Genomic DNA, 27495 nt, shown 5'->3' with positions numbered 1-27495 from the left:
ACCTTTCAGTAGTTCATGGGTAAAAGTCCAGTGCTCAGTGACTGGACACAGTCATCTGGAGCCATAATAGCCCGCTCCCTAGTGATCAGGGGCAACAGCTGGTTCCCGTGTCCTAAAATGGAATGCTCCAATTAAGGGCCTCGATGGTTCAAAGCCCTACACTACGAGAACTACTAGTTCTAGCTGAGAAATTCTAGTACAGGTGTGCCCGCTGACACCAGAAACAGCAAGGACAATGTGGGTGGGGTACAATGGAACTTCTGAAGTTGTAATTGGGATATAATTGAGCATACCTCCAGAGCAGCATATGATATAAATGGGCACATGCCAACCGCTTGCGGCTAGCCCACCAAATCCTCAGGCTAGTGGGTGAAGTCGAGGTAATCCTCAATACCTCTACAGGCAACTGGAAGGCACACACTAGATTCCCTGCAGCACAAGGGAGAAAAGAGGCGCTCCCTTTTCAGTAGCAGAAGGTGAGAGATCAACCCCTTGCGCCCCAAGTGATACAGTTGATTGTATTGATGAAACCTCAAGCAGCTGGCTACAGTTCAACCTTGCGCTCCAGAGTTGACATAGTCCCCACAGGGGTGTTCACAGGTATTCTTCTCTCACCAAGCTTCTGGACTTTACCGGCGTTGCTGCAGCCTGGACTGGGGCAGCTAGTCAAGCGTGGTCCTGGGAAACGAGACAAGGCTGCAAGTGTACCCATTTGAGGAGAACAAATTGCATGCCAATGGTTGATCCCCTGACGACTACTGAGGAGGAGGTCGCAGTTTGCTGACGTCAGACGCTGTTGTGCTGCGCGCGCTGTACCGTCTCAGCCCCTTGCTAGCAGCAAACGATCGGAGGTCAGCAGTCAGCAGCATGGAAAAATGCCCGCAAGGCCGCGGCTGCAGTGATGGGATATCCCAGCACCAGTCACTGCTGCGCAGGCGGTTACCCAAGCAGTCGGCACTGCGCTGCCTCACGGCTGTTTGACGCCACGGCATTGGGCGTTATGGCCTAGGACACTACTTGCTGCCATCCTCCCTGACCCACACCGGTGCTGCCCTGTGCTGTCCTTTGCCTGATGTCTGTTGTTTTCTATCCGCCTGGGCAGGCAATTGGCTTGGCGGCTGTGGTGAGAGGAGGAATGGAGAGGGGCTGGGGAGCAAGTAGTGCCACCAACCCCCCCTCCGCGCGTAACCCTTGGCCAGGGGTGTGAAGGGTGCTTAGCGCATCTGCTAAGGGTCGAGCGGCAGTGAGCGGAAGCTCCACGCTGTGTGCTCCCTCGCCCTGATTCAGTCTTGGCAATCACAAACAGGTCCACTTGCTCTGTGCTACTGGAGAACACATCACAGTGGAAACTCGCTCCTGGCTGGGTGCTAAGGTGGAGAGGTGGATTCACCTACCGCTGTCTGTAAAATGGTAGTACTGCCTCAACTTCTCTACTTATTCAATAACATTCCCATTCCATTTACTAATGCCTTTTTTGCCAAAGTACGCACCATTTTGCATGCCTCATCTGGTGGGGTAAACAACCCCGCATTGGTTGGAACACTCTCATTCTTCCGTACGAACGGGCGGGATTCGGGGTTCCAGACATGAAACTTTACTATCTGGTGGCGCAATGCAGCTATTCATGACACTGGTATCATACCCTACGCAAAACTGGAGAAGGATTTAGTGGCCCACACACTGATGGCGGCCCTCCTTTTGGCCGGGCTGTCGCGAGACCGGAGTGATATACAGACCGTGTCCACTGCATGTTGGGCAGAGAGGAGATTACTAAGAAAGACAGGTGGCGCAACAGTTTATTTGTCAGCGATTCCATTGACGGTGAATCCATTGTTGCCCATCACATTGGAGCCCCTAGTTCAACGTACTCTCTGACGATATGCATTGCGCATGTTTGGAGACCTCTTCCCTGGGGGCCACATGTCCTCCCGAACTGAAGACCCTTGTTTCCAAAGAGCCACTTACATGGATCACTTTGTATTGGCTAGGCTTCAAGCAGCACTAGAGACAGGATACCAACATGCCCGCTAGAACTGGACAGCTTTACACCACTTAAACTGCTCATTACTGACATCACGGGAGATCACCTCAAATCCAGACTGCACCGTGCATGCCTGGCTCTGAACAAATGACACCAGAGTGAGGGCAGCATAGGAAATAGATCTGGGACTCCCACTAACAGACAAGGTCTGGCTAGAATGCTGCACGCAAACCAAATTAATGTCCTGTACCCACTGACATAAGCTAATACACTATAATTTCCTACAGAGGCTGTACACCACTTCAGCGCTGATGGTTCACACAGGTTCTACCCGCTTCTCGCATTGCTGCAAGTGTCACACACATGCGGCAGACTTGTCCTGGTCCTGTGATAAACTTGCTCCATACTGGAATAGCATTTCTGCAGAACTTGCATGAATGATGAATTTGCAAATGACGCCTTCCCCATTAGTGGCATTACTGGGGCATGTTGCAAATGTTCCTAGAGCCGCCCGCAGATTTGTGGCAATAGCACTACTATTGGCAAAAAGAGAAATAGCCTTGCGCTGGGGTAGTAAACAGAGTCCCACACTCGACAACTGGATTAAAAGTTTGATGTATTATGACACAAAGAGTGGAATATTCGCTGAATTACAGCCCCTTACATCCAGACCAAAGGATATTTGGCAGCCCTTGCGGGACTACCAAAGGGAGCGGGAAGCAAGAACTGACACCCAACAAATACACCACCAACTTCCCACTGAACTGGGTGAAGTACACTGCGGAAAGCTGTGGTAAATAATTTTCCTTTACCAGGACTGAATTTGATACAGAAACATAATAAAATAGCTCAGTAAAATGAGAGGCAGAATCCGTGGTATTAGAGGTTCGGAATGGGCTTTATTCCAATAATCGATTATAATCGGATGCTCCAAGTTCCATCACCACGGGGGTTCAGGAAGTGAAGTACATACATTATTGACATGAAATGACTTTTATAGTACATACATTACAATGAAGCGAATGCAATAGGCGTAACAATTGATAAGGAAAATGACGAGTTGTCTGCGTAACCGAAAATGGGTGGAACAAGGAGTAAAAAGGAACATAATTGGTTATGATGTCACCTATAGGTGGATCTATAAGATAATACTTGGCATAGATGCGCGCGCAGCAGTATGACGTGTAATTGACGTGTAACTAGGGGGTGAAGGGGATTTGACATTTAGCTCTACATGTGGAGACAAGAAGTCTGGGGGGTCAAGTCAACCTAGTCCCAAATCATATCTAACATCCTATGTTTAAAGAACTATGTTATCCATAAAAGAAGGACTCTCGGACAGAATCTATTCTATACTGACTGTGCGTGCGTGTACAAGCGTCTAAGTGTCTACACTAAATGCGAGGAGGTAGAAATATTCCATGGTAACAGGACTATGAATTACTTGCATGAGGGCAGAGAAGCCGGGCCTTTTGCTTGGTAACTGGAAGAATGTTTACTTAAACTACTAGGCAGGAATGCATCGGCTGAGGGGGAAGCAGATAATTCGAAGGTGAAATACAGTTCTTGGCAGAGAATAGGCTGATGTCAGGCTTCGTGAGCCGCGCAGAGAATGAGACAAAGTTCATGGTCACAGATGCAGGCTCGAACTGGAGTTTTCAGAGGCAGAAAGCAAAAAAAGAGTTTGATGACAGAATCTGGGCCTACTTGCCTGGACTGTAAAATGGCATAAGTGAACCATATAAAGCCGGTGGCCTTTCGTACTTAGGAATGGAATATCCGGCCTATTCATGGCGGATCTGACAGAGGACATGTTGACGGTGGACGCACATGTGTTTGCGTCTTCATAACTGGAACTGGAGGGAACATACATGTACTTGTGACATGCACATAGAACCGTTGGGGTCCAAGATAGGGGACATAACTGACCAGAAAAATCCATATTTCCACATTCCCTCCTTGTCCCCTACTTGCCCGTTTAAGAAATATCAATCTTCATCAATCCATTGATCTGTTAATATAACATCATTTGTTCTTCTTTCTTCTTCCGTGACGAATGAAATCTTGGTGGTGGAATACATGATGTGGCACACAGACCACAGATCGCTGGTCCACATTGTAGACATAGACAGCAACTGAATAGTATGAGAAGGCCAATACCTAGGAAGGATAGAACTCTCCATCCCCAGGCTGATATCGCACTCCAAAACCAACTGGACCAAGTCCAAGTGCCTGGGTTCTGGTGTATCTGGTTTACAATCTTATGAAGGCGAGTTATGGCTTTATATACAGATGGCGAATTTTCTGGTATGAATACGCAGCAGCTTGATCCGATGACCCTACAAGCTCCGCCCCTATCAGCCAGGATGACGTCAAGGACAAGACGATTTTGAAGCACAACAATCCGCATAGCAGACTGCTCTTCTGTTAAATTGCCTAGGGCGGAAATAGTTTCATTCACTACTGCTTCAAGGGTTCTAGTTAATCTACGTATCAGTTTACTATTAGTAACAGTACCTATATAGGGAAAGATGCCTTTATTGAAATCTGTGTATTTTTCCCAGGCTGTTTCAGTGTAATCGACAATTGGGAGATCTCTCCGCTCTCTGTTGTGTACTAAATGAATATTTCTGTAATAATCCGGAGGAGCTAGAAAAACAGGTGGCAAAAGGAATGCAATGTAGCAGGTACCATCCCAGTCTAGAGGCAGACGCATATATGCAGTCTGACCACATATAAAGTAGGAGTGGTGATAAGCTCTAAATGAAGATTTGCCTTGATCACTGAATTCTACTATAGTAGTGCATTTACTATGGCCCATATGTATGGAACCAACCTTTCTTACACATAATTCCCCCTTTGCTGGGAATACTGACATGGTGGGTAAGACTAGTTCAACTTCGGATATGACATTTAAAATCATGGGATTAGGTGTAAAATTACCTAATCCATATACTTCATTTTCTAGATTAGTTCCTGTTCTTTTGGGGCGACCCTCCTTGTCAGGGTAGCAGACCTTGAGTAAAACTAGGTTCAGATTTCCCCATACCCACTGATCTTGGTAAACAGCTGTGTCTGAATCTATGGAATTGATTAAACTAAACCATGCTCCACAGGAGCCGTTATGTGTAAATGGGTGTGGAAAGAATGGCAGGACTCCTTCATAATTCTGATAGGGAGGGAGCCGACCACACACCCAACAATTAGTGGCATTACTAGTCTGATGGGAATGATGTAACATACTAATGAAAGTGTTATTGCGCAGCGCAAGTCTATAAGACAATTCATGCGGAGGTAAGTCACTAAAAGAATGTTCAGCAGTAACATTATAAACTTGTCTAGAAATAGGGTAATATATGTGCAACAATATGCTTGCAGTAATTATTAAAAGACTCAAGAAAAACAAGATTATTAATGTCACTATGCAATGGCTACGCAGTAATTTACAATACGCCTGTCGTTTCATCATTTTTCGCGACTGTCCATGATTCAGGTCTAGAGGATACATGTCAGAGACAGATTCAACCGCTTCACCTAGGAGAGGACTTAAACAATCAAACCGTCTGACGTTCTAGGCCTCAATTTAGCTTTATAGAGTTCATTTTCAGTTTTTTTCAACCAAAGGAAGATTTGAATCAGTCTGTGAGGGAGTGCAGGGTACAATGTCTATATCCGAGAATTGTCCATGAAGTTTCTTGATATGACTTGAATGAATCCAGCCCTTGCGGCCCTCGATCTTCACGGCTGTCCTTGTGGTTAGCAGAACCAACTTGGGTGTCTTCCACCTGGGCTCCAGCTGAGTCTTTCGGTCGAAATTTCTCACAAATACAATATCACCCGGAACTACGTCATGGGGTTTCACCTCAGTGTTGTCGGGAAAGGCTGCAGCTACCTGTGAACGACAAGATTGTAGTGCAGACATCAAGGAAGCCAAGTAATCTGTCAGCATATTACAGTCAACATCAGTTATTTTGCGTGGAATAGGCGTCCCCCACATATTTGGTGGTCTGCCGAAGATCACCTCATACGGGGATAGCCCTGTTCGAGAGTGTGCTACCATTCTCATGTAAAAGAGTGCAACTGGTAATGCTACTACCCAGTCGACACCTTTCTCTCTGCATATTTTGGACAATCTGATTTTCAGTATCTGGTTATGTCTTTCTACGAGACCTGCTGCCTCGGGGTGTCGGACACAGTGGAATTTCCACTGATATCCTAACAGAAGTGAAACATGTTTCATTAATTCGGATGAGAACGGCTGGCCGTTATCTGAGTAGACAACACGTGGTAAACCGTATCGTGGGAAGAATTCTCGAACCAACTGTTTGGCAGTAGTCGGAGCAGTGTAATCTGAAACCGGGTATGCCTCCGTCCAACGGGACAGAGCGCAGACGACTACGAGAACATATTTGAATCCTCGACATCGTTCCATCTGGATATAATCCATCTGGAGCACTTCAAAAGGGTGATCGGGAGTTTGGAATCCACCCTGTTCTACGGGAACGCTTTTTCCTGGGTTAAACTGACAACAGATCATACAGGTACGGACTTTTTGCTTTGCTGCTGCTCGTAAATGTTTATTAAACCAAATGTGTTGAATGCTGTCTAGCATAGCTTTTTCTCCGAGATGTGCTGGACTATGTGTAGTGTTAATTATAACTTGGACCATTGAATCAGGAAGGAACCACACAGACTTTTCCTTCATCATCCATCCCTGGTCCGTTTGGATCCCTCCTAATTCAGTCCATTTCTTTATTTCGTCTTGTGTAGCATGTGTCTGTATGTCAATTACGTCAAGAGTAGGATCTTTAACTGTCATACAATGTGTCGGCATCGGGACTATTGTCTTTGTCATGTCGGGGGTTTGAGTTTGAGCAGTCTGTTTAGCTGTTCTGTCGGCTAAATCATTGCCTTGGGAAATGATATCAGTAACCTTCGTATGGGCCTTACATTTCATAATTGATATTGCAGTGGGTCGATGTATTGCATCTAATAAAGCATGAATGAGGGGTCCGTGCTGAATGTGGGCACCGTGGGAAGTTAAATAACCTCTCTCTCGCCACAGCACGCCGAAGTCATGTACAACTCCGAATGCATAACGTGAATCAGTGTATATGTTGACTTTTTTATTCGTGGCTTGAATACAGGCTTGTGTCAGAGCGATGAGCTCTGCGGCTTGAGCTGACAAAGTATTTATACGATTAGTTTCAATGACTTCAGTATCTGTTGTGACTGCGTAAGCGGCCACTAACTCTCCTGTACTTGTTCTCATACATGAACCATCTACATACAACGTCAGGTCTGGATCTGACAATGGGACATCGGTTAAGTCTTGTCTGGGTTTTGTCGTTATAGTAATAACTTCAATACAGTCATGAGCTAGTGGGTCTGTTCCGGTTACTGGCAAAAGTGTTGCAGGATTCAATGTGTTACAGCGTCTGATTTCTATATGTGGCTGAAACAATGTAAGTTCATACCCTGTAAGTCGCGCTATAGTCAAGTGTTGTGTTTGCGTTCTATTTACAAGAACCTCTACTGCATGCGGTACTTGAACTGTCAATGGATGTCCTAACACTATGGCATCGCTTTGTCTGATTGCTAAAGCTGTCGCTGCTACTGATTTCAGGCATGCTGGCAAAGCCTGAGCTACGGGATCTAATGTACTAGAAAAATAAGCACATGGTTTGTATGCTCCTGCTTGTTCCTGTGTGAGTACTGACAAGGCAGTACCTTCGCGTTCTGTAACAAAGAGTGTAAACTGTTTTCTGTAACATGGCGTTGCTAAAACAGGTGCTTGACATAAAGCTTTCTTTAGGCTTTCAAAAGCATGTGTATGTTCCTGAGTCCAAGGGAGAACAGTCGATGTGGCTGCCTCCTGTGTTGTCAACTGAATGAGTGGTTTTGCTAGAAATGCATACTGAGGGATCCACTGTCTACAGTATGAAGTGAGGCCTATGAAAGCCCGTACTTCCTTTTGTGTCTTGGGCATTGGCATGTTAGCTATTAACTGAATGCGGTCGGGTGTAAGCTGCCTTCCCTCCTTGGACAGCGAGTGTCCAAGATAAACAACTCGCTGGACACAGAATTGCAGCTTAGAAGGGGACACCTTGTGCCCCTTTTCGGCTAGAAATTTTAAAACTGTCAGTGATGCTTTTTCACATTCTGGTTCGCTTCTTGCGGTGATCAGCAAATCATCGACGTATTGGAGCAGAGCAGTGTTAACTGGCATGTGGATACTATCTAGTTCTCGTTTCAGTGCTTGGCTATAGATGCTGGGGCTTTCTGTAAATCCTTGAGGTGCGCGTGAGAATTTAAAGCTACGTCCATTTAAACTAAATCCGAACAAATATTGGCTTTCCGGATCTATTGGGACGCTGAAAAAAGCATTCTTGAGATCAATTACAGTAAAGAATGTTGCTTCGGAATCAATGGCTGTCAGTAATGACGAGATATCTGGGACCACAGGGAATTGTGGCACAATGCATTTGTTTAACTCGCGCAGATCAATAACCAATCGATAGACTGGCGGGGCCTTTGGATCTGTTCGTTTAAGAATCGGAATTATCGGTGAATTACATACATTGGAGTCTGTTTCCACGACTACTCCTTGGGCAATGAGCTCGTCAATGATTTGCAGTAAAGCCACTACAGCATCTGGGGGTAACTTGTATTGTCGCATTCGTGGTAGCACCACTCCTGCCTTTAATGTGACTCGATATGGTGTGATATTCATGCGTCCAACATCAGTAGGGCCTTGTGCCCATAGATGTGTAGGTAATGTCTGTAGTCGGGGATCCATGTCTCTAGACACATAATGGCCTTTAAAATCACGTAAAAACAACCTTACTCCTTCCGGAGAACAACATATTATGGCTCCTAGAGCTTTCAACGTTTTTATTCCTAGCAAGTTTTCTGGACATGATTTAGTAAGCAATAAATCTGTAGTTCGGGTCAGAGGTCCTATCGTAAGTGGCAGTGGCTGTGATACTTCATTAACAATAGGTTTTCCTGAAAAACCAAGGGAAATATTCTGTGAGCCTGAGAGGGGTGCCCCTGGAACTTCACTGCGTTTTATGGTCGTTCGACTTGCCCCTGTATCGAGTAGAAATTTTCTATCTTGGCCTAATAATTCACTATGTACATAAGGTCCTTGATCTACTGGGATTTCAATAAGGGGTAAGTCAACTTCCCTCTCTAGGCTAGTTCATGCGTAACGCTGATACTCAGGATATTCATACTGTGCGGTCTGATACATTTGTCGTGTTGTTGTCTGTGTGGCAGCAACAGGCAACGGTGGTGCAGCTGGCACAAACTGTATTGGCTGTTGTGCGGCTGGCATGGCCTGGGCATGCTGCGGAGCTCCTTGTTCATTCTGATCTTGTCTAAATGGCCGTGATCTTTCTTGTGTTTTACCTATGCTGATATTATGTTTCAAAACTGGACAATCGTGTACGTAATGACCTGGCTTTTTACAATAATTGCATGTCCCTTTTACAGGTCCTGCTGAATCGGAATGTGTCATACCCTTTTTATGTCCTTCAGCTGGAACTGTCTGGGAAACTAGCATTTTCATTTTCGTGTCTTTCATGCGTCTGTGTTCATGTTCTTGTTCCTCTCTAATTCTATTGTGATGGTACTGTAACATTTGTAACATTTGTGATGGAGTGTTACCTTGCCAGGTACTCTCGAATTTTAATACTCTATTCTTTACTGGTGGCAGGGCATTTTCTACTAATTTTGTTACAAACAGATGTGGGTATGATTCGCTACTTGCTTTTATGCCACTATTTATACCAAAACATTTTTCAAATCGGGCATAGTAATCACTAGTGTCTTCATCTTGCTTCTGTTTACAGGCTGAAATTGTACCCCAATCTTCCTTTTTCGTAGTTAATAAACGTGGCAGTACCTGTACTAATAAACCTGGCAGTGCTTTAGTTTTATCCCCAAGTCCTGCTCCTGCAGTTCGGGCCTTTTCTTCTGCTTCTAACACTGACCATTCTATCTTTTGGTCTCCTACCTCCCACTCTTTTTCCTTGAGTTTCTCATAAATACCAGCAGGCATTAATACCTTTAATATTGTCATAATGTCGGGATAGGTATACTCTCCCATGAGTAACATGTCCTTAATTTCTCGGTGAAAACCCGCTGGATCTTTGTCATGACTGGGTACCACTTTTTTCATTTGTAACAATTCTATTTTTGATATGGGCGTATATACAAATACGCGCTTAAACTCGTTGTCCTCGCCTTTTATTGGGTGCACTTCTCGTAGGGGATTCTGTCTATCCATGTGATACGTTGTTCTTTCCTTGACGGGCAATGAGACACGGTCTGAACATACAAAAAGAATATACTGCTTTCTTGATTCTAGAATTTCTTTAATTAATTTAGTACCTGAACCTCTCCATTTATTCATAAGCAATTCGGTCAATATGTCAGGTAAGGGACCAGGGTCCGAATGCTGACTCCGATATAGTATAATGAGTTGTTGAATCATATAAATCCCAGCTAACCTCTGTTCGTCTGGGGTGAGATTCAAAAATGTGCGTGCTACTGTATCATCACTATATTTTCCGGGACTGTCCACCCAATGGACAGCTGCCCTGGCTAAATCTTGTTCATCCATAGAATCGAGAAAATGATAACCCCTTCGTTCTTGGAGTAGTTTGTCGGCGGTTTGGAACGAATGCTCGTTAGACCTTATATTAATTATAGGTATTTGGAAATTCCTGTTATTATCTGGACATATCGGACGTATCGAGTCAGTAAGACATCTATTACTATTACAAGATCTTCCTCTACCTACATAGGCTATGGTGTCCGACTGTCCGGTGGGCGGTCCTGACCCTTCTTCCTCGCTTTGTTCGAACTCGTCTACCTCTAATCTCTCTTCGTGTAGGCGTTCTATTTCTTTACGGATCTTTCGGCACATGGCTATTATACAATTCCGTTTATCATGTCTCCCTTCTGATATATTCTGGCTCCATCTTGTAAGAATTTTCATTGCTTCCGGGTCTACCCCCGGTCGGTCTTGATTTCTGATCACACAGTTTATGAGGAAACGTAACAGTTCCCCCTGTATCTCTACTTTCTGGTATTCCATAGCTCTGTTAATACATTCTGGATCTCGCCCTGTTTGGACAAAATGATATATTTTATCTAGACGCTCAGTCATTCCTGGTAGCTTTCCTAAATACACTGCGGCTCGTCTGATACGCAATGATGCCAGGGTCATTTCGTCCTCTTTACCGGGCACAGGGTCATATCTGCAATCTATAAGAAGTTCCTTCAGCGTACGGGCACTAATGAGTTTCGGTGTACGTGAATGTGCTGACTCTTGGAAAGTAAGTTTATTTATTCTGGGTGGCGTAGAAAAAATGTTGCTAGCACCTCCCGTAGCCCCATCTGGGGTGTCGGGCGTGAAAGGATTCGTCGAACGTGACACAGCAACTACAGGTGTGGACATAGCTATAGAAGTAGCTGTAGGAGCGGATGCAGAAACAGATGTGCTTGCCGGAACTTGTGACTCGATTTGTTGCTGTAGGGATACGGGCACTGGATCTTGGCGTTGAACCTCCCTGGTATGCGGTCTATGTGGGGCGGAATTAGCATACTCGGGAGCTGCGTCATCTAAATATGAGGAAAGAAAAACATCTTCTGCTGTTCTAGGATGCCCCTTAGGATGTACCTTTATTGGGAACAATGGGGGTGGCAAGTCTTTCGGTATTTCTGGAGTAGCCTTAGGTAATCCTTCGGCCAGAAGGGGATACATACCATTCATAAGGGCATTTCTTTGTCTGTCTACTTGTTCTGATTTCACTCGGATACCTTCCTCAATTAATAGATTCTCTCGAACTTTATTTGAACTTTCTTTATTCTTTTCTTCCTGTCTACGTGCTTTTTCTGTGCGTCTATGAGATTCTTTACGCCATAACTCAACGGCGTCTTTCTGTGACTGTCTGACCTTCCTTTTCCATAACTCTTCCTCAACTTTCATAATGCACTCTGCATCCCAGGTTCCCGCTGTGGGCCACCTCTGACTTTCTGGTAATCCCTTGGTGTAGTCTACCCATAAATCAAGAAATAATATAGCGTCTAAGCCATGTTTGTGATACATAAAGTGCCCTGGAGTGTCCCTAGGAGGAATAGGAACGGCTTCTTCGAGAACCCCTTTTCTAGTAGTGATCTGTCTTAATTTCGAAAAGAGCGGCATATTGAGAACTGACCTTATACTTGATTTTGACCAACTGACCTGATACTTGAATTTGAACAGACTTAATACAATTAACACGATAATGAACAGTCATTCATACCACAATATGCAGGACGTTTTTAAACACATTTAAACATTTAACATTAAACCTTTAACTGAAACAACAATGATGATCGTCTGCATGACTAATCACCAAGCTTAATTCTTGATACTTCGGAATACTTGATATACTGCTAAACAGTACAGATACACTGCTAAAACAGTGCAGACCGGATTTGTGTACCCAAACCCGTCTTGACCGGCACAACCTATGTGCACGTCAGAAATGCCTCCCCAGCAATGGTACTCACCGGGTAGCTTCGGAAACGGAAGGCCTCGGTAACTTGAGCTTGAACCGGACTGGACTCGACTCGACTCGTCGGACACTGGACTTGACTTCGAACTGGTGGGTCTCTGTATACCTCGGATCTTGCTCTCTCAGCTAGGCTCTGGTCGGGATACTTCGCACTTCTCACCGCCTCGTCTGGGTGTTGATCGCAGTCTCAGTCGCCCCCGCTTGACCGGAGGGAGATACAGGAAATCCTGCTGGTACGCGTTATTGTCCGTCCAGCTATGGCAGGAGACCGGGCCTGCAACTCACCGCCGGCGCGTGAGATGAGAAAGTGTCCCTGTTCGGGCGCCATTCATGTGGTAAATAATTTTCCTTTACCAGGACTGAATTTGATACAGAAACATAATAAAATAGCTCAGTAAAATGAGAGGCAGAATCCGTGGTATTAGAGGTTCGGAATGGGCTTCATTCCAATAATCGATTATAATCGGATGCTCCAAGTTCCATCACCACGGGGGTTCAGGAAGTGAAGTACATACATTATTGACATGAAATGACTTTTATAGTACATACATTACAATGAAGCGAATGCAATAGGCGTAACAATTGATAAGGAAAATGACGAGTTGTCTGCGTAACCGAAAATGGGTGGAACAAGGAGTAAAAAGGAACATAATTGGTTATGATGTCACCTATAGGTGGATCTATAAGATAATACTTGGCATAGATGCGCGCGCAGCAGTATGACGTGTAATTGACGTGTAACTAGGGGGTGAAGGGGATTTGACATTTAGCTCTACATGTGGAGACAAGAAGTCTGGGGGGTCAAGTCAACCTAGTCCCAAATCATATCTAACATCCTATGTTTAAAGAACTATGTTATCCATAAAAGAAGGACTCTCGGACAGAATCTATTCTATACTGACTGTGCGTGCGTGTACAAGCGTCTAAGTGTCTACACTAAATGCGAGGAGGTAGAAATATTCCATGGTAACAGGACTATGAATTACTTGCATGAGGGCAGAGAAGCCGGGCCTTTTGCTTGGTAACTGGAAGAATGTTTACTTAAACTACTAGGCAGGAATGCATCGGCTGAGGGGGAAGCAGATAATTCGAAGGTGAAATACAGTTCTTGGCAGAGAATAGGCTGATGTCAGGCTTCGTGAGCCGCGCAGAGAATGAGACAAAGTTCATGGTCACAGATGCAGGCTCGAACTGGAGTTTTCAGAGGCAGAAAGCAAAAAAAGAGTTTGATGACAGAATCTGGGCCTACTTGCCTGGACTGTAAAATGGCATAAGTGAACCATATAAAGCCGGTGGCCTTTCGTACTTAGGAATGGAATATCCGGCCTATTCATGGCGGATCTGACAGAGGACATGTTGACGGTGGACGCACATGTGTTTGCGTCTTCATAACTGGAACTGGAGGGAACATATATGTACTTGTGACATGCACATAGAACCGTTGGGGTCCAAGATAGGGGACATAACTGACCAGAAAAATCCATATTTCCACAAAGCAGAGACTGCACAACACAAGCCATGCAGAAACATTTTGATATTACACTAGCACTACGGGACACCATTGAACCCTCCCGCATTAGGTTAACTCGACCCCACAGGGGCATACTATAGAACATATATGAAAGATGTGACATCCTTTTTGCGAATCTTGGATACTCCATTGCTGTACCATGAATGGTTATGTATGTAGGACACTCTGGTAATTTAAGCATAAATAAAGTTAAAAAAAAATATATATTACATGCTTAAAAAACTAGAACATTTAGTAAATATTAGAAAGTGTAAACGTATTTTTCATTATTTAAAAATAATATTTTCTTTATCAGTCAGTTAATTAGAAATTTATAAATGGCAATCAAATAAAAAAATGGTATTATAGTTTAAATAAATGTAACAAAAAATGAATATTTTTAATTAACATATGTAATATTTTGATCATGTTTTTTAATCAACCAATCAATCAGTAGATTTGTAGATGGCTTCTTGTCACCCGTGAGGGTATCCAGGCGCTAGCAGGGGCCCGTTGATTAGCCAGGTTTTCAGGGACTTTCAGAACTCTGAAAGAGATGGGTAGGTCCATTGATATTCTACTGATTTAAGATCCCAAAGAAAACCAATATCGCATTTAAATAGTATAAAAAATAAAATAAAACATCATTACAATAATTAACAAAATTAAAAATAATTACTAATAATATAACACACAATTTAATTGTATATTCCACCCACCCCATTCCCCTACTATCAAAAAAATCCCCGGGTAAAATCTTAACAAAATAATTAACATTAATACAATAAGTAAACCACTTAATAAATAATTATTAGTTAACCTAATTGATTTAAATGGCAATAAGCATGCAAAATTATACATATATAAATGAAAACACTATACATCCAATACCCCAATAACATCCATAACTTGAAAAATATTATTTACAATATACAGTTAACAAAAAGTAAACTAAATACCATACAAAAAACAAAATTAAGTAGCACAATATTTTAGCAATAAATATTGTAAACTTCACTATTACTGTTAAAAACCACAATGTTCCCTCCCTTGATATTTTTGTAGTCTGAATATTTTGACCTCAAGTTTAGGGTCAGACAATATTATGGAGTCGATATTAATTATCCATACGGCATTAGGAGCATTTTCAGGGTAGTCTTATCCAAGGATATTATTGGTGCATGCTCTCAAACGTATACGTTTAAGGATGTTAACTAATATTTACCCAGCGGGGCCAAACATGAATGTCCACAAACACACCATACCACCTAAAATTATGAATAAGGAAATTTCTCCTGGTTAAATTTACACATTCGCAAATGCACTTTCAGTTTTGGAAATTTCATCATTTCAGATTTTGTGAATCAGGGATTCAAATTTCAGTGCACAAAGATAAACATATGTGTATCTAAGATGTAGTTATGTGCATGAAATCACGAGAGAATTAGGTGGTCTATGTGCTGAAACTCTTTTGAACAAATAGCAGGTGTAGAGTAGACCTGGAATGCACAGGTGGTGATTAGATGGAAGGATCAGCCAGACGCATATATGAGTTGGGCTTCTTTACACCTGAAGGTCTGTGATTACTAAGTCAGTTGCAGTTAATTCAGGGACCTCCCACACCCACACAGACATAAAATAAATATCCCCATACCACTCAATATGATAAATTTAGCCAACCCCCAAGATTGTCCAATAAAGAAAGAATCTGGAATGCAGAGTTTATGCTTCATTGCTTAAGAAACAAAAAATGCCTGTTAAAGAAATTATTGAACCAAATGCTTCTTAACTACATAACATACAACACTTAGGCTGACTGTAGAATACTCCACCAGTTTCAGCTCATCTACATAATTATAGAATGTGGATCAACTAGGTACAAATTAATCCAAATCGAAAAATGATCAGTGCAAGCTTGCAAGCAACCTCCAGTAGGGTTAAGCCTCATTGAGCGTCCTTTTGCTTGAGCCACCAGGTCTAGTGAGCAGAGGGCACACTTCAGAGCACACACTCTAGACTTATGAAGACCGAAACTCTAGTTTCTTGTTAACTACTTGATCTGACACACTCATGATTTGGGGTTTTCAGGGAAGTATTTATCAATTTTAGCTTGTTAGTGTCATCACAAATTTAGCAACCCATATGCAAATTAGTCAAATCCAGTCTTAAAAGATCACAAACGTCTATTGACACCCCTTCTTTTTGAGACAAGAATGACGGGCTTTTCGGCTTCATTATGATGTACCCAGTGGGATCAGTCCTCTTAGGACTGGCTCAGTGCAGTAGCCCATATCAACATTTACCTGTCTTTGTACCACTAAAAAGAGATCTGCTTCCCAAATCACCCCCTTGTGAACTACAGACGGAAGCCAACCTGCATTTTGAATATCCCTGCAGCATCCATGAGTGTGTGATTCACATGCACTGATTCCCCTCCTTCCTGCATCTCAGGAAAAGTGGGATTTAATTTGCACTGCACCAAGTACCAATGATCCCATCTGATGACAGAGTAACAGAAGAAACACACTCTATGCTCCCCAAGCGGACCATAGGGTGAGGAGCAACATGAAGTCCAGCCTACAAACAGTGCAGTTCCTTGAATGGTAGTACGTTCTGCATACTGGGAAATCTCAACGGAGTCACTTTGACTGGAATAGCTTTGTGCTGGACCAAAAGTGATTCTAGCAACCACAGACCTCCAGCATAAGGGTGATAGCCCATGGTTCCCTGACTGGCATTGATGCTAATGTAACTGACCCTATGACATTTATGTACAGTTAATTTCTCCACTCATTGTGGTGATGCCCACTACTCAAAGTGTCTTTCAGGACGAACTTACAGGCCTGAGTCTTTGATGGAGCTGTATACCCACTTGAGTCCTCATTTACGGGGCCCTAGTGTCACTTTTGCGCTGCCTGAGCATCACTTTGTGACACTGTGGTAGCGCAATGTGCCGCAGTATATTTATAAGACCACACAAAGCCACTTTACATGGCTTTTCAGGGCCCTGTAAATGTGTGGCCCATTCACGGAGAGCACTGAGTGGAAGGGGCATTCCATGGGTGTTGCTGTGGGTGTTCCCACACAACACCCATGGAATCTGAAACATTCCCAGATTTAAGAGGAATCATGAACCTAGGAATGCGCCAGAATCCTACACCTCCCCAGGGGAGGCATAGAAGTGGCACAAAGAGGAGAAATACTTTTATTTCTACTTGTTTTCTCCTCTTTCTATGCGTGCTGCATTCTGCAGCATGCATAGAAAGAGGAAAATGCCATCAATTATTGTTTTTGTGTAGGAAGGTGTCCCTTCCTGCACAAAAACAATCATCCCCGCAACGAAGGCACCCTTGCAGCATGACGCAAGGGTGTCTGCGTTGGCAGACAGCTGCTGTTTGTGCGCCGGTGCAGGGAAGGAGGACAGGAAAGCGCTGAATCTTAAAATATACGGCGCATTCCTGCCCTTTTTCATTTGATGCACAGCAGTGCAGCAGGAAGGACTGCTGTGCTGCAGTGTGTCAAATGTTTGTAAATGAGGCCCTTGGTGTTTAAAGCGGGTTAGTCGCACTGTGTCACACTTTTGGTGAAGCCCCACCAGAACTTTGAAGGCTGGATTCTTGAGGAACCCAGTTTAGTGAGACCGGTGAACTTTCTTTCTCTGGGAAGCGCTATATTTTTCCTAGCACATTCCCTAACTTGAAGCTCCCATGATACATTCAGGAGCCGATAACCTCCTGAATTGATTACATTATACATCGGTCTACCAGAAGACCTGATGGACAGACTCCAACTGATCCAAAATGTGGCGGGTCATTTCCTGCTAAATGTTCCTATGAGAACACGGCTCTTGCCTTACTCACGGACACTACTTTGGCTGCCCATCAGGGAAAGAGTCAAATTCAAAGCTCTTGTGTTAGAGCCTGCCGCCCTATATCAATCGGGGACCTCTTACTTCATTACCAGATTTAGTTTTTATAATCCTACGAGACAGTTGAGAGCCGCCAACAAATTGTTGGCAGAGATTCCCAGGATTCAGCGTTCAAGAGTGGGAGGAAGGAGTCTATCATATCTGAGCTTGGTAGCCTGGAATCGGCTTCCTCTGGAGCTGCAGGCAATGAGTGATGCTGCAGTGTTTAAGAAGAAACTTAAAACATGGCTTTTTGTGCAGGCCCAGTGTCGCTGTTCATCTTCCGATCGTGCTACCTCATGCTGGGACACTCTTTGGAGTAGCTGTGTGCACTATAAATTGCAATCACCATCCTTTTCATGCCCACCTGTCATGCACTCACATCAGACCATTTTATTCTCAATTGGAATACAACTTTTTCACAACCATCAATTAATGTAACAAGATCTGTAGAAGGGGCTTAGTTTTTCTGCCTACTTGCGATCCTCCCCAGATGCACAGTTACTGGTGACCTTACATCCTAGTACATTGTGGCTTTTCTGTGACCTTGAACTATCTCAGGGAACACTCATTTTCTGGGTAGACAAAGCCTTCTTTCTGAAGCCTTCTTCTGGACTGTACTCAGTGCTGGAATAGCTAATCATCCCATCGGGCATTACCCCAGAAGGCTGGAGCCATTGGAGGATGGTTTTTGAAGACCCAGGATCGTTTTGACGCCTTCGTCACTGTCTCCTGCATCCCCCCTATAATTGCAAGAGGCTCAGTGGGGGCTTTAGGAAAGAGAAAAAGAGAGAGAAATCAGACGGGGAGAAGAGAGAGTGGAGAGAAGAAGATAGAGAGGATAGAGCTAGAGGGGAAAAAAGGAGCGGGCTGGTTTGAACGTTTGCACCAAGTCTGCTTTTGGTCAGCAAATGAGTCAACACCTTGGTGCAGATTTACTAACACTTAGCGCCGAGTTTGTGTCACAAAAATGATGCTAACTGGCGCAAAGTGCTGTTTTCGGATTTACTTTCCAGTGCATATTTTGATTTGCTTTAATGGAAAGTAGCACATTGTGCTACTTGGCACCTAGGGAGCATTCCATGGGCAGTATATAGGTGTTCCCATGCAATCACCAATGGGTTTTGCCACAAAACCCTATCTGCTAAGAAAGCCAGACAAGGCTTTGCACCAAAAATTAAGATGTCATAATGGCATACATTAACGTTGAAAAACTGTTTTCTTTACTCAGAACGTTTCCAGCTTTGCATGTGTGCTGAGTGGGAAAAGTGTTAAGCTATGTCCAAGGATAGTATTTTGTACTGGCTCCATTCTTATCGCTCTCCCTTTCACGCTGTATTGCGTGAAACATTAGTACATCTGCCCCTGGTGTCAGCCAGCGTTAGGGAAACAATTTCGGAAAGTTATGCAGATTTATTTTTTTTTAAAGACAATTGAAGTGTAGCTAGTACAAAAGGTAAGAATACTTTCTAATCCCTTGCAGTCTATACATTCGAAGTAGAAACACTGAACGTGATGTCAAAGTGACAGCTAGTAACTGTGAGACAAGAAGTAGAGAAAAAGAAGCAAGAGATTGCTCTAGTCTTGCCTGGTGTTAGCAGCGCGCATGCGCTGCCCTCGCCATGCGAGAGCTTCTTGGAATCAATACTGTTCCAGAAGTCATGTCTTAGCTCCGCCTGTAATTTTGATTGGTGCGCGTCGTTTTGCGTAATGCATTATGCAAAACACAGTGTGATGATTGCACCGGAGGCATTTTAATCCCTCCTGGTTGCCACCCTGTCCACTTTTGGGCCCGCCCCACGGGATGGGATCTTTTACTTGCGGCGGGAGACAGTGTCTCTTAATTAGCCGCTTAGCACTTTTTTTTCCTTTTACCGTGTTTATCTTTAACAACGGCTGACACGCCTTTCATTTCTCTGGCGCGGCTTGTTTGTTTCCTGCATGCTTTCCGAGGGCGCCTGTTCCCTGTACCACACCCCTCCTTCTTGTTTTAATTAAACTAGCGTTTTCCTGGCTCAGCGCGGCGCCCACTTCATGGACGCCACGCTTTATCTTTCACTGACGCTCACTCTTCGTTCCCTCTCTTCGGGCTGCCTCCTCCTCCCCCTTGTTTTTTTTTACTTTGAAACTGAGCGCGGCACCACTTCACGGACACCGTGCTCGGTTTAGTTATATATTTCTTAACTCTCTCCATCTGTTTCCTGACAAGGGTTGTTCTTTTTGCAGGCCTGTCTGCTTGGCTTTCTTCTCCCGCTGCGGCCTACCCCAAAAGCAAAGAGGACTGTGAAGGTTTATTGATAGGGCGGTAGATCTCGGAGGCCGGAAGGGCTATAGCAAAGTCAGTCCCAATTCCGACGATCCTTTCCGTGAGTTCCCTCCTGCATCCACAATATGGACAGGCTGTGTTATGCGCTATGTGTTCGCTTTAAATGCCCATAGCACCTACCGGCGGCTGCTTCAAAGTTTAGAAAATCAGTTTTAACCGGGACATGGAGGGAGCGGAATATTTTTATCGTTGACAAATGAGCGTGAAAGGCAGACAGTCCTGCTTTCAGTCAGACGCCTCGCGTTGCTGTCGCGTGCATGTTAGTTTTTGTTGCTTATCCGAGCAGCCACTACATGTGACTGGCTCTTCCCAGAGCAGCTGACCTTTAAGGGAACCTCCTATCAGGAAACGTCTTGATCTGCAGGCCGTGCTGTTCCCATCGCTTTATTATCCTGAATGATGCATGCACTTTATTCTGAGGCGGAGCAGTGGGGAAGGGGGGTCAGAAGGAACAGGGTTTGGACATGCGGAGGGGGTGTGCTTGACTGCAGTGATGCTGCAGAAAGCTCATTAGCGGTGTGTTTTTAATCCAAGACCTCTTCGAGGAAGTGCTGCCTGCCTCTCCTCCCCTCCACCCACCACCCCCAACCTAAGCATATTCACATGTAAATGAGAAGCCATCTGCCTCTGTTGGTGGAGAATATAACCATTCCACGTGACCGCGATTAAAATAATTGGGGTCTTCCTTTGAGATCAATCACTTTGTTCCACACATAGGCAGCATCTGCCTGTGACAAAAGGCAATGAGGGGGGGGGGGTGAGGGGTGTGGGGGGAAGTTCTAGTCTGCACCAACTCGGCCCAGCCCCAAACTCTAACTTCTCCTCAAAACACCCCCAATGCTGCATACCTCCGATTCAGGTGTATAGTGACCTGATACTATCCTGATTGTTTGTTTTGCATCCACACTTTTACAGTCTTGCCTTATTATTAAAAATGCAATAGGTCCCGCCTTTCATTAAGTTAAAGCCATTTGCTTTGCCATACAATACCATTAGCAAAGCAAATGGCTTGAACTTAATCAAAGGCGAGACCTATTGCATTTTCAATGCTTGTTATTTAATTCTTAATACTTGTTTTTCCACTCATCTCCTGTCTCCAGATGCTGGAAAAAGTGGACCTCGGGGGCCCTCCTGCTGGCTTGGAGCACGAGTACCAAACTCTCTTTACTAAGGATGCGATTGGGTTTTTAGCCGAACTGGCCTCGACTTTTGATAAAGATGTGGACGAGGTAGGTGGTTTTCAAATCACCATGTTGTTTTTATTAACATTGACTTTATTCAGCCATTTCCCTGGAGTTACAATGTAAAGCAAAAAAAAAGTACAAGCAGAGATGATTTAAATATCTTAAACTAAGAAAAGATGCAGAGTATTTGTCGATGTCTGTCAATGTCTGCCGGATGCATCATGAGTCAGGGCTTGGGATCAATTCTAATGGCGCTCTAACAAGCAACCACTGTGAATAAAGAAGATACAAGGTAAGTCGTTGAAAGGGTAGCTCGCTGATGAGCAGGATGGCAGTGCATTTTGTGCTCGGCTTTGGTGTTCATTTTGTCAGATACAGCCCTAGCAGTCGGGCCTGTGAGTGCCCACAGCTGTCTTTCACAGCATCCTCAGCCCGCGGTAGTTGTGTGTCATCCATCTGCCTGCATTTGTTATTCGGATTGCAGGCCATGAGGGCGATTGAGGCCACCAGGTCTCAACATTTCAGCTCAGCATCCATTCCAGGCCCTAGAGATACATACTGTTTTAACCAGGAGTCTGCAGCATGTAATCATTTGTTGTTTTCCAGTCAGGCAGCCCGTTCATGATTTAGTATGAATCTAAAGGGCTGTAAATAAAGGGTGTTTGCCCAGTGGTACTCGGTAGCGAAAGTGTTTTTTGCACCTGCTGGCGAGCAGTATGTGCGATCTCTGGTCGCTGGTTTGAATCCATATGAAATAGTATGTCAGATTAATGTGACTCCTGTTTATCTGTGTCAATATGTGTGTCTCTATTCATGTGTCTTTGTGGATCTAGTAGGCAAGGCGTAGTAGTCGTCATGATTAAGTGTGGTGAAAAAACGAATCACTTTTCTTGAGTAATGGCTACCAATCACTTCCGGTCACGAGTTAGATGAGTTTTGTGCCAGGAGAGGCTATTGGCTTGGAGCACTGAAGGTCACAACTGAAGTGAATTTTCAGAGCTCTTTGTGAGCAGGGGTTGCTGAAAGTCTGGAGTGAATTGTATTGTTTATGGAGGGGGGGGGGGGGCGGTTGATAGGTGGAAAGAGGTGCATTGAGGATAACTGTGGTTTTCAATGCTGGAGTGAGGTGTGCTTAGCAGTTTAATTCTCTTCTTTTTATATATCTCTGGCTACCATATTCTCAAAGCTTATTCTTGCAGGTTGTTCGTGATTACTGATATTGGAGTGTTGTCAGGTTTCATACAATGTTTTACATGTGTGTTTACTATACTCTAAAGTGGAACTCTTCTGGTATAAGCTGACCACTGGATGCTAAAATGTGACGAGACTGTAGGCTATCCGGATTGAAACCTCCCATTGAAGATTACTGGAAATATCAAGCTCAGAGGCACTTATTTGATCTGCCTCGGAAGGATGAAGCTCTGTTTTGGTCCTGTCGAGTTCAAATCCATTACCTGCACTCTGGGATCTCGACCTAACAAACCACATCAAGTGAGCCACCAGAATCAATACTTACTGGACCATACGTGCCAGACCTGGTTCTTTGTGTCAGACCAATTGAACAGAGAATAGTGAGTGTCATTGTGTTGACGAATTGAAATGGTGGTGCATAGAGGGAAAAGGATGGACAGTCTCTTTTAAAAATTATTTTTATTCAGTTGTAGTACAACCAACAACAGCCCAAGGGTGCATAGCAACTCCCCACTCCCTCTACCACGCGGTGGCACAACTATCAACAGACAGACAGACCCCTGAATTCACTTCCCTATATCCAGCCATAATGTACTGTAAACAGAGCCTATACTACCATTCTCGGCTCTTATGCCCCCACTTTGATCCTGAGCCCTCCATTCTCAGTCATTTTCTGACAAAACGTTTTCCATTCCATTCCACGAGCCCCACACTTTAGTAATTTTGGTTATGCAACCCTGTGTGATGTATATCTGTTCTTCCGCCCCCATACATTAGTTCATGTTAGCCTCCCATTGCCGCCCAGTTGGGCCCCGCTTAGTCGTACGCCATAACGCATACAATATAGTGGTGGTAAATCAGAAGAAATCGCCTGAAAATCCATCACACTTTCTCTTTCTTGATTGCAATCATAGAAAGGTATGGATGTCTTGCTTTTTAAGGAGGCATGCAAGGACAAAATTCCTGAGCTTCATTTCGCTGCTGTACCATTCTGCATATTTTTTCTTTTCCCACAGCAAATTCACTTTTTATAATATTTACAAGTGACTGGATGTGAAATCCCAGAGCCCATCCAAGTGGCAGCTCTGACATGTCACCTACAGATTTAGGGCCCGATTTAGATCTTTTCGGTCTTCCTGCCATCCCACCACGGCGGTGGGCCCAGAAAGACTGCCAAGCCTACAGCGGCCCTCCTGTCCTATGTGGATGTATACACGAACAGAGAAGACGCCGGCGGCAGCGTCTGATTAGTAACGCGGGCACTCGGGCAATGCCCGAGGGGGCCGATATCCGAATTCCAGCTGTGGGCTGCATTTTGGAGCAGCCTGGGGGTCCGATTGGGGAAGTTTCTGCTTTGTTTGATGCCGCCAGCGGCCCAGTTGGTGCCTGAGTGGCCTTTCTGGAGGCAGATGGGCGCCCATTACCTCCCTTTTATCTAAGGGTAGAGGTGTCACTCCCTTTCTCTTGCTGGGCCAGTCCATTAATATATGCATATTGAGCGGGGGCAGGGGGTCTGAGCAAAAGTGGCCTCACTTGTTTTCAGGTATGTCTCACCAGTGTAAACTAATCTGTGCATTTTTTGTAACCCCTCCTCCCCCTTTTTATAAAATTTCGCCGAAGCAGTGTTATGCGGAAAGGCAATATGCAAATGTGGGCCACTTTTTTTTAGGGTGCCCGGGCCGATTTTTAATCCCAATCCAACGCTGGCTGGCGGTGGCGGTCTTCTGTGCTGGCGAAGTTCCCACTGTCTTGGCGACAGGGTACAGCTGAGCCGATTTGGGTGAACTGTAAAGATCTTAAGGTGATAGCATGTTCTGTACTGACTGCCTGGCACATGAATGTAAGGCCCGCGAAGCCAGAGTTGTGTTTGGAAATGTTATATAAAAAAATAAATTGAATCAATAAAATGATTAACCCAGCAGACCACACATTGATGTCTGAAACATGTAAGATACAGCAGATATTTTCAGAACATTACCAAATAAATTATTATCTCAGTGCAGCTGATAAAAAGGGATGAGCTTGATTAGTTCCTTTCAGAGAGTTCCCCGTTTAGACTAAAAAAGACAATACTTCCCCATAAATACAGCATTATTGTGATAAATAAATCATCTAGTGGCAGATCTTCCAAATCGGAAAGCACACCGACAAGATGGATTTTTCTGCAGAATTGTCTAAAGCATTTAAGGATGTTCTGACAAACAGCTTTGCAACCATATTAGCTACATAATGTTAGGGGGCCAAATTACAGCAACTTTCAATACTGGCAAAATTGGGACTTTTTTCAAATCTGCCAGACAAGCAAATGATCCTAATTTAGACCACCCAATTACGCTCTTATTACTGACAATAAACTTATAACCAAGGCTTCGGCAAACAGGATCACTAAAGTGGTAGATCGTTTAATACATAAAGATCAAAATGGTTATATTCCCTGTAGGCAAGTCCCAGCCAACACTATTTATTTACTTTAAACATTTGACATTTTTTTCACAAAGAACAATCCCTGCCATGGCATTATTATTGGATGCAGAGAATGCCTTTGCCCTTGTGGGGTCGGAAAGTCTATTTACTACATTGGCTGCCTTTGGCTTCTCTAGCCCACACAAGAGGTTACTGGCCACTCGGTATGAAGATGTTCAGGCCCACGGGTCAATTGAGATCTTTATGGTGCTTAAAATTTCAAGGATGACATAACAGAGGTACCCCCATCGGATCCATTATGTCAGGGGTGACCCCGTCTCGAATATGTCAGTGGTGCCCCTTCCCAATATTTATGCCTTCAGCCTTAGAAATCTTATGCCTATGTCATTCTGAGTAAGAATAAGGTACTAAGACAGTAAAAATGCATTTAGAGAGATGGATACACCTCCCTCTTTCAATTATAGAAAGAGTTGCTTTAAATAAAATATCAATATTGCTTCATATCATATATTTGCTTTCTGCAGCTCCATGTGCCTTATATCAGATGTTTTTTAAGAAAGTGGAGAGTCTGTTTTCTAATTTTTTTAATGTACAAATAAAAGCCCAAAATTAGCACTACATGATTCATGCCTCTATACGAGGATCGATGATTAGTGCTATCAAATTTAAACTTATATTAGTAAGCTGCTAGATTCAAGTCAGTAAACAAATACCATTTTTATGATAATGGCTTGTTAAAGGAAATGACCAAGTATTTATTGATAACCTGTATACCAAAGCTGTTAAAATCCTAAGAAAGTCAGCCAGGAGACATTGTAAATGTCCTTAAGAAGAAAGAATAATTAAAAAAATATATATATTTTGTGATGCTCACAATAAATGCAGCAACTACATTGGAAAACTGCAGGATCATTCTGAAATTCTTAATGAAAGCTTTAGATGCATGATGGCGTAATATTGGCTTCATTTACCTGAGAGGTTTTTTAGTTGGATCACAGTGGAAATGTTGAAGTTTTTGTCAAAAATGTAAACACTGAACTTCAATCTTTCTATTGACTGTCACTTAATCAACTCAGCAGACATTTCGCAATCACTGGAATTGAGTAGCATTAAGCAGAATCCCAAATTGGTTTTAAAATTAGTTATTGCTATGGGTATGAGGGGTATAACTTATATGGGCCTTTAATACCTTTAATGAAGTGACACCCTCAGGCAATTTGCTGATAAGCAAGAAGTGCATGGAAAAACCAGCATAATATTAAATTAATAGATTTGGAAATCCATAAATAAGTTAAATGTTTCAATTGTCTGAGACACCAATCTTAGACGTCTAAAGTATGGTTACTTTATTGCACTCCTGTTTTTCTCCATAAAATCCGAGTAAACATTATCATATACTGTTTCAGGTGTTCAATGAAGAATGTGGGGAGTTAGTTAGTACCATTTTGGCATAAGCTTGTTCTCATTTGGACCAGTACTACAATTAGATTTTTCAATTTTAAGCAGCCGGTTAGGAATTCTCATTTCATTATCCAAGAGTGGTTATTTTACGATATTCTGATCATATAATTAAGGCCACAAATGATCAAGCAAATCTAATTTTTAAATCCATGTCTGTGCCTAGATCAGTAATTACTCACCATTTGAAATCAGAAAGTGCCCCCATTTTTCCAGAATTGGTTTGATACGATGGCTAGAGTCAAATTTAGAGACTTACTTTATGGACTCCCGTGATTGTGCCGCCTAAATATTTTTCAGTAAAACGTTTTTTTTTTTAATTGATCCTGATATTAATATATTAATGTTGTGTGAAATTGGGTTGAGTACATATTTATTATAAGGAAATTGCAATAAAAGTAATTGTTTTATTGTTCCTTTTTACAGTTTTACATACATGGTTGAATATCAGTGATGGTTTTTGTACTGTTTTTCTTTTCTACAGGCCAGTACAAATGAGAGAATTTAAGAGACATTATGGAAATAGTTTTTTTAATAAAATGAATTTCCCATAAAGCATCATGTATAGAATATTCCCTCCATAATAAATATAAATTAAAAAACAAAAATAATAATAATTTATATTCCACAAGCTTTCATAAACTACACTTCTTTTATTTCATCAGTAACTCGAATGTATGATTAATCCCTTTTAATATGCATGCCAATTCCACAGCCAGGAAAAAGACAAGACGAATCAAGTCGACAGCTTGAATGTTAATTAGAAATACAACTGTGGTGTGCACGCCTCCCACGGTCATCGTCAGAAGAGTATAGAGCCGTGAACGGCAGACTTTAGCAGTCAATCCGGCTTTACCTCTTTTCTTGAAATGCCTTGTTGGTGTGCATAAAATCAGACATGTCGAACCATGTTAAAATAACTAACGAACAACAATTCTCTTCT

The 27495-nt window shown here is 43.3% G+C and overlaps 1 protein-coding gene across 2 annotated transcripts in view; it reads left to right on the top strand.

Moving 5' to 3' along the window:
* Positions 1–27495, top strand: part of LOC146862321 (ureidoglycolate lyase-like) — a 368574-nt gene that overhangs the window by 115640 nt on the left and 225439 nt on the right. For both annotated transcript variants that reach the window (XM_085641525.1, XM_085641524.1), the window contains exon 2: positions 21396–21524. In XM_085641525.1, the coding sequence (XP_085497651.1) occupies positions 21396–21524 (129 nt within the window). The remainder of the gene's footprint in view (positions 1–21395; positions 21525–27495) is intronic.

Source organism: Triturus cristatus, chromosome 2_2 (genome assembly GCF_964204655.1).
Source record: "Triturus cristatus chromosome 2_2, aTriCri1.1, whole genome shotgun sequence".
In the NCBI taxonomy this organism is placed as follows: domain Eukaryota; kingdom Metazoa; phylum Chordata; class Amphibia; order Caudata; family Salamandridae; genus Triturus; species Triturus cristatus.
Note: the sequence above shows the minus strand (reverse complement) of the source record. Positions and strands in the feature narration are given on the sequence as shown.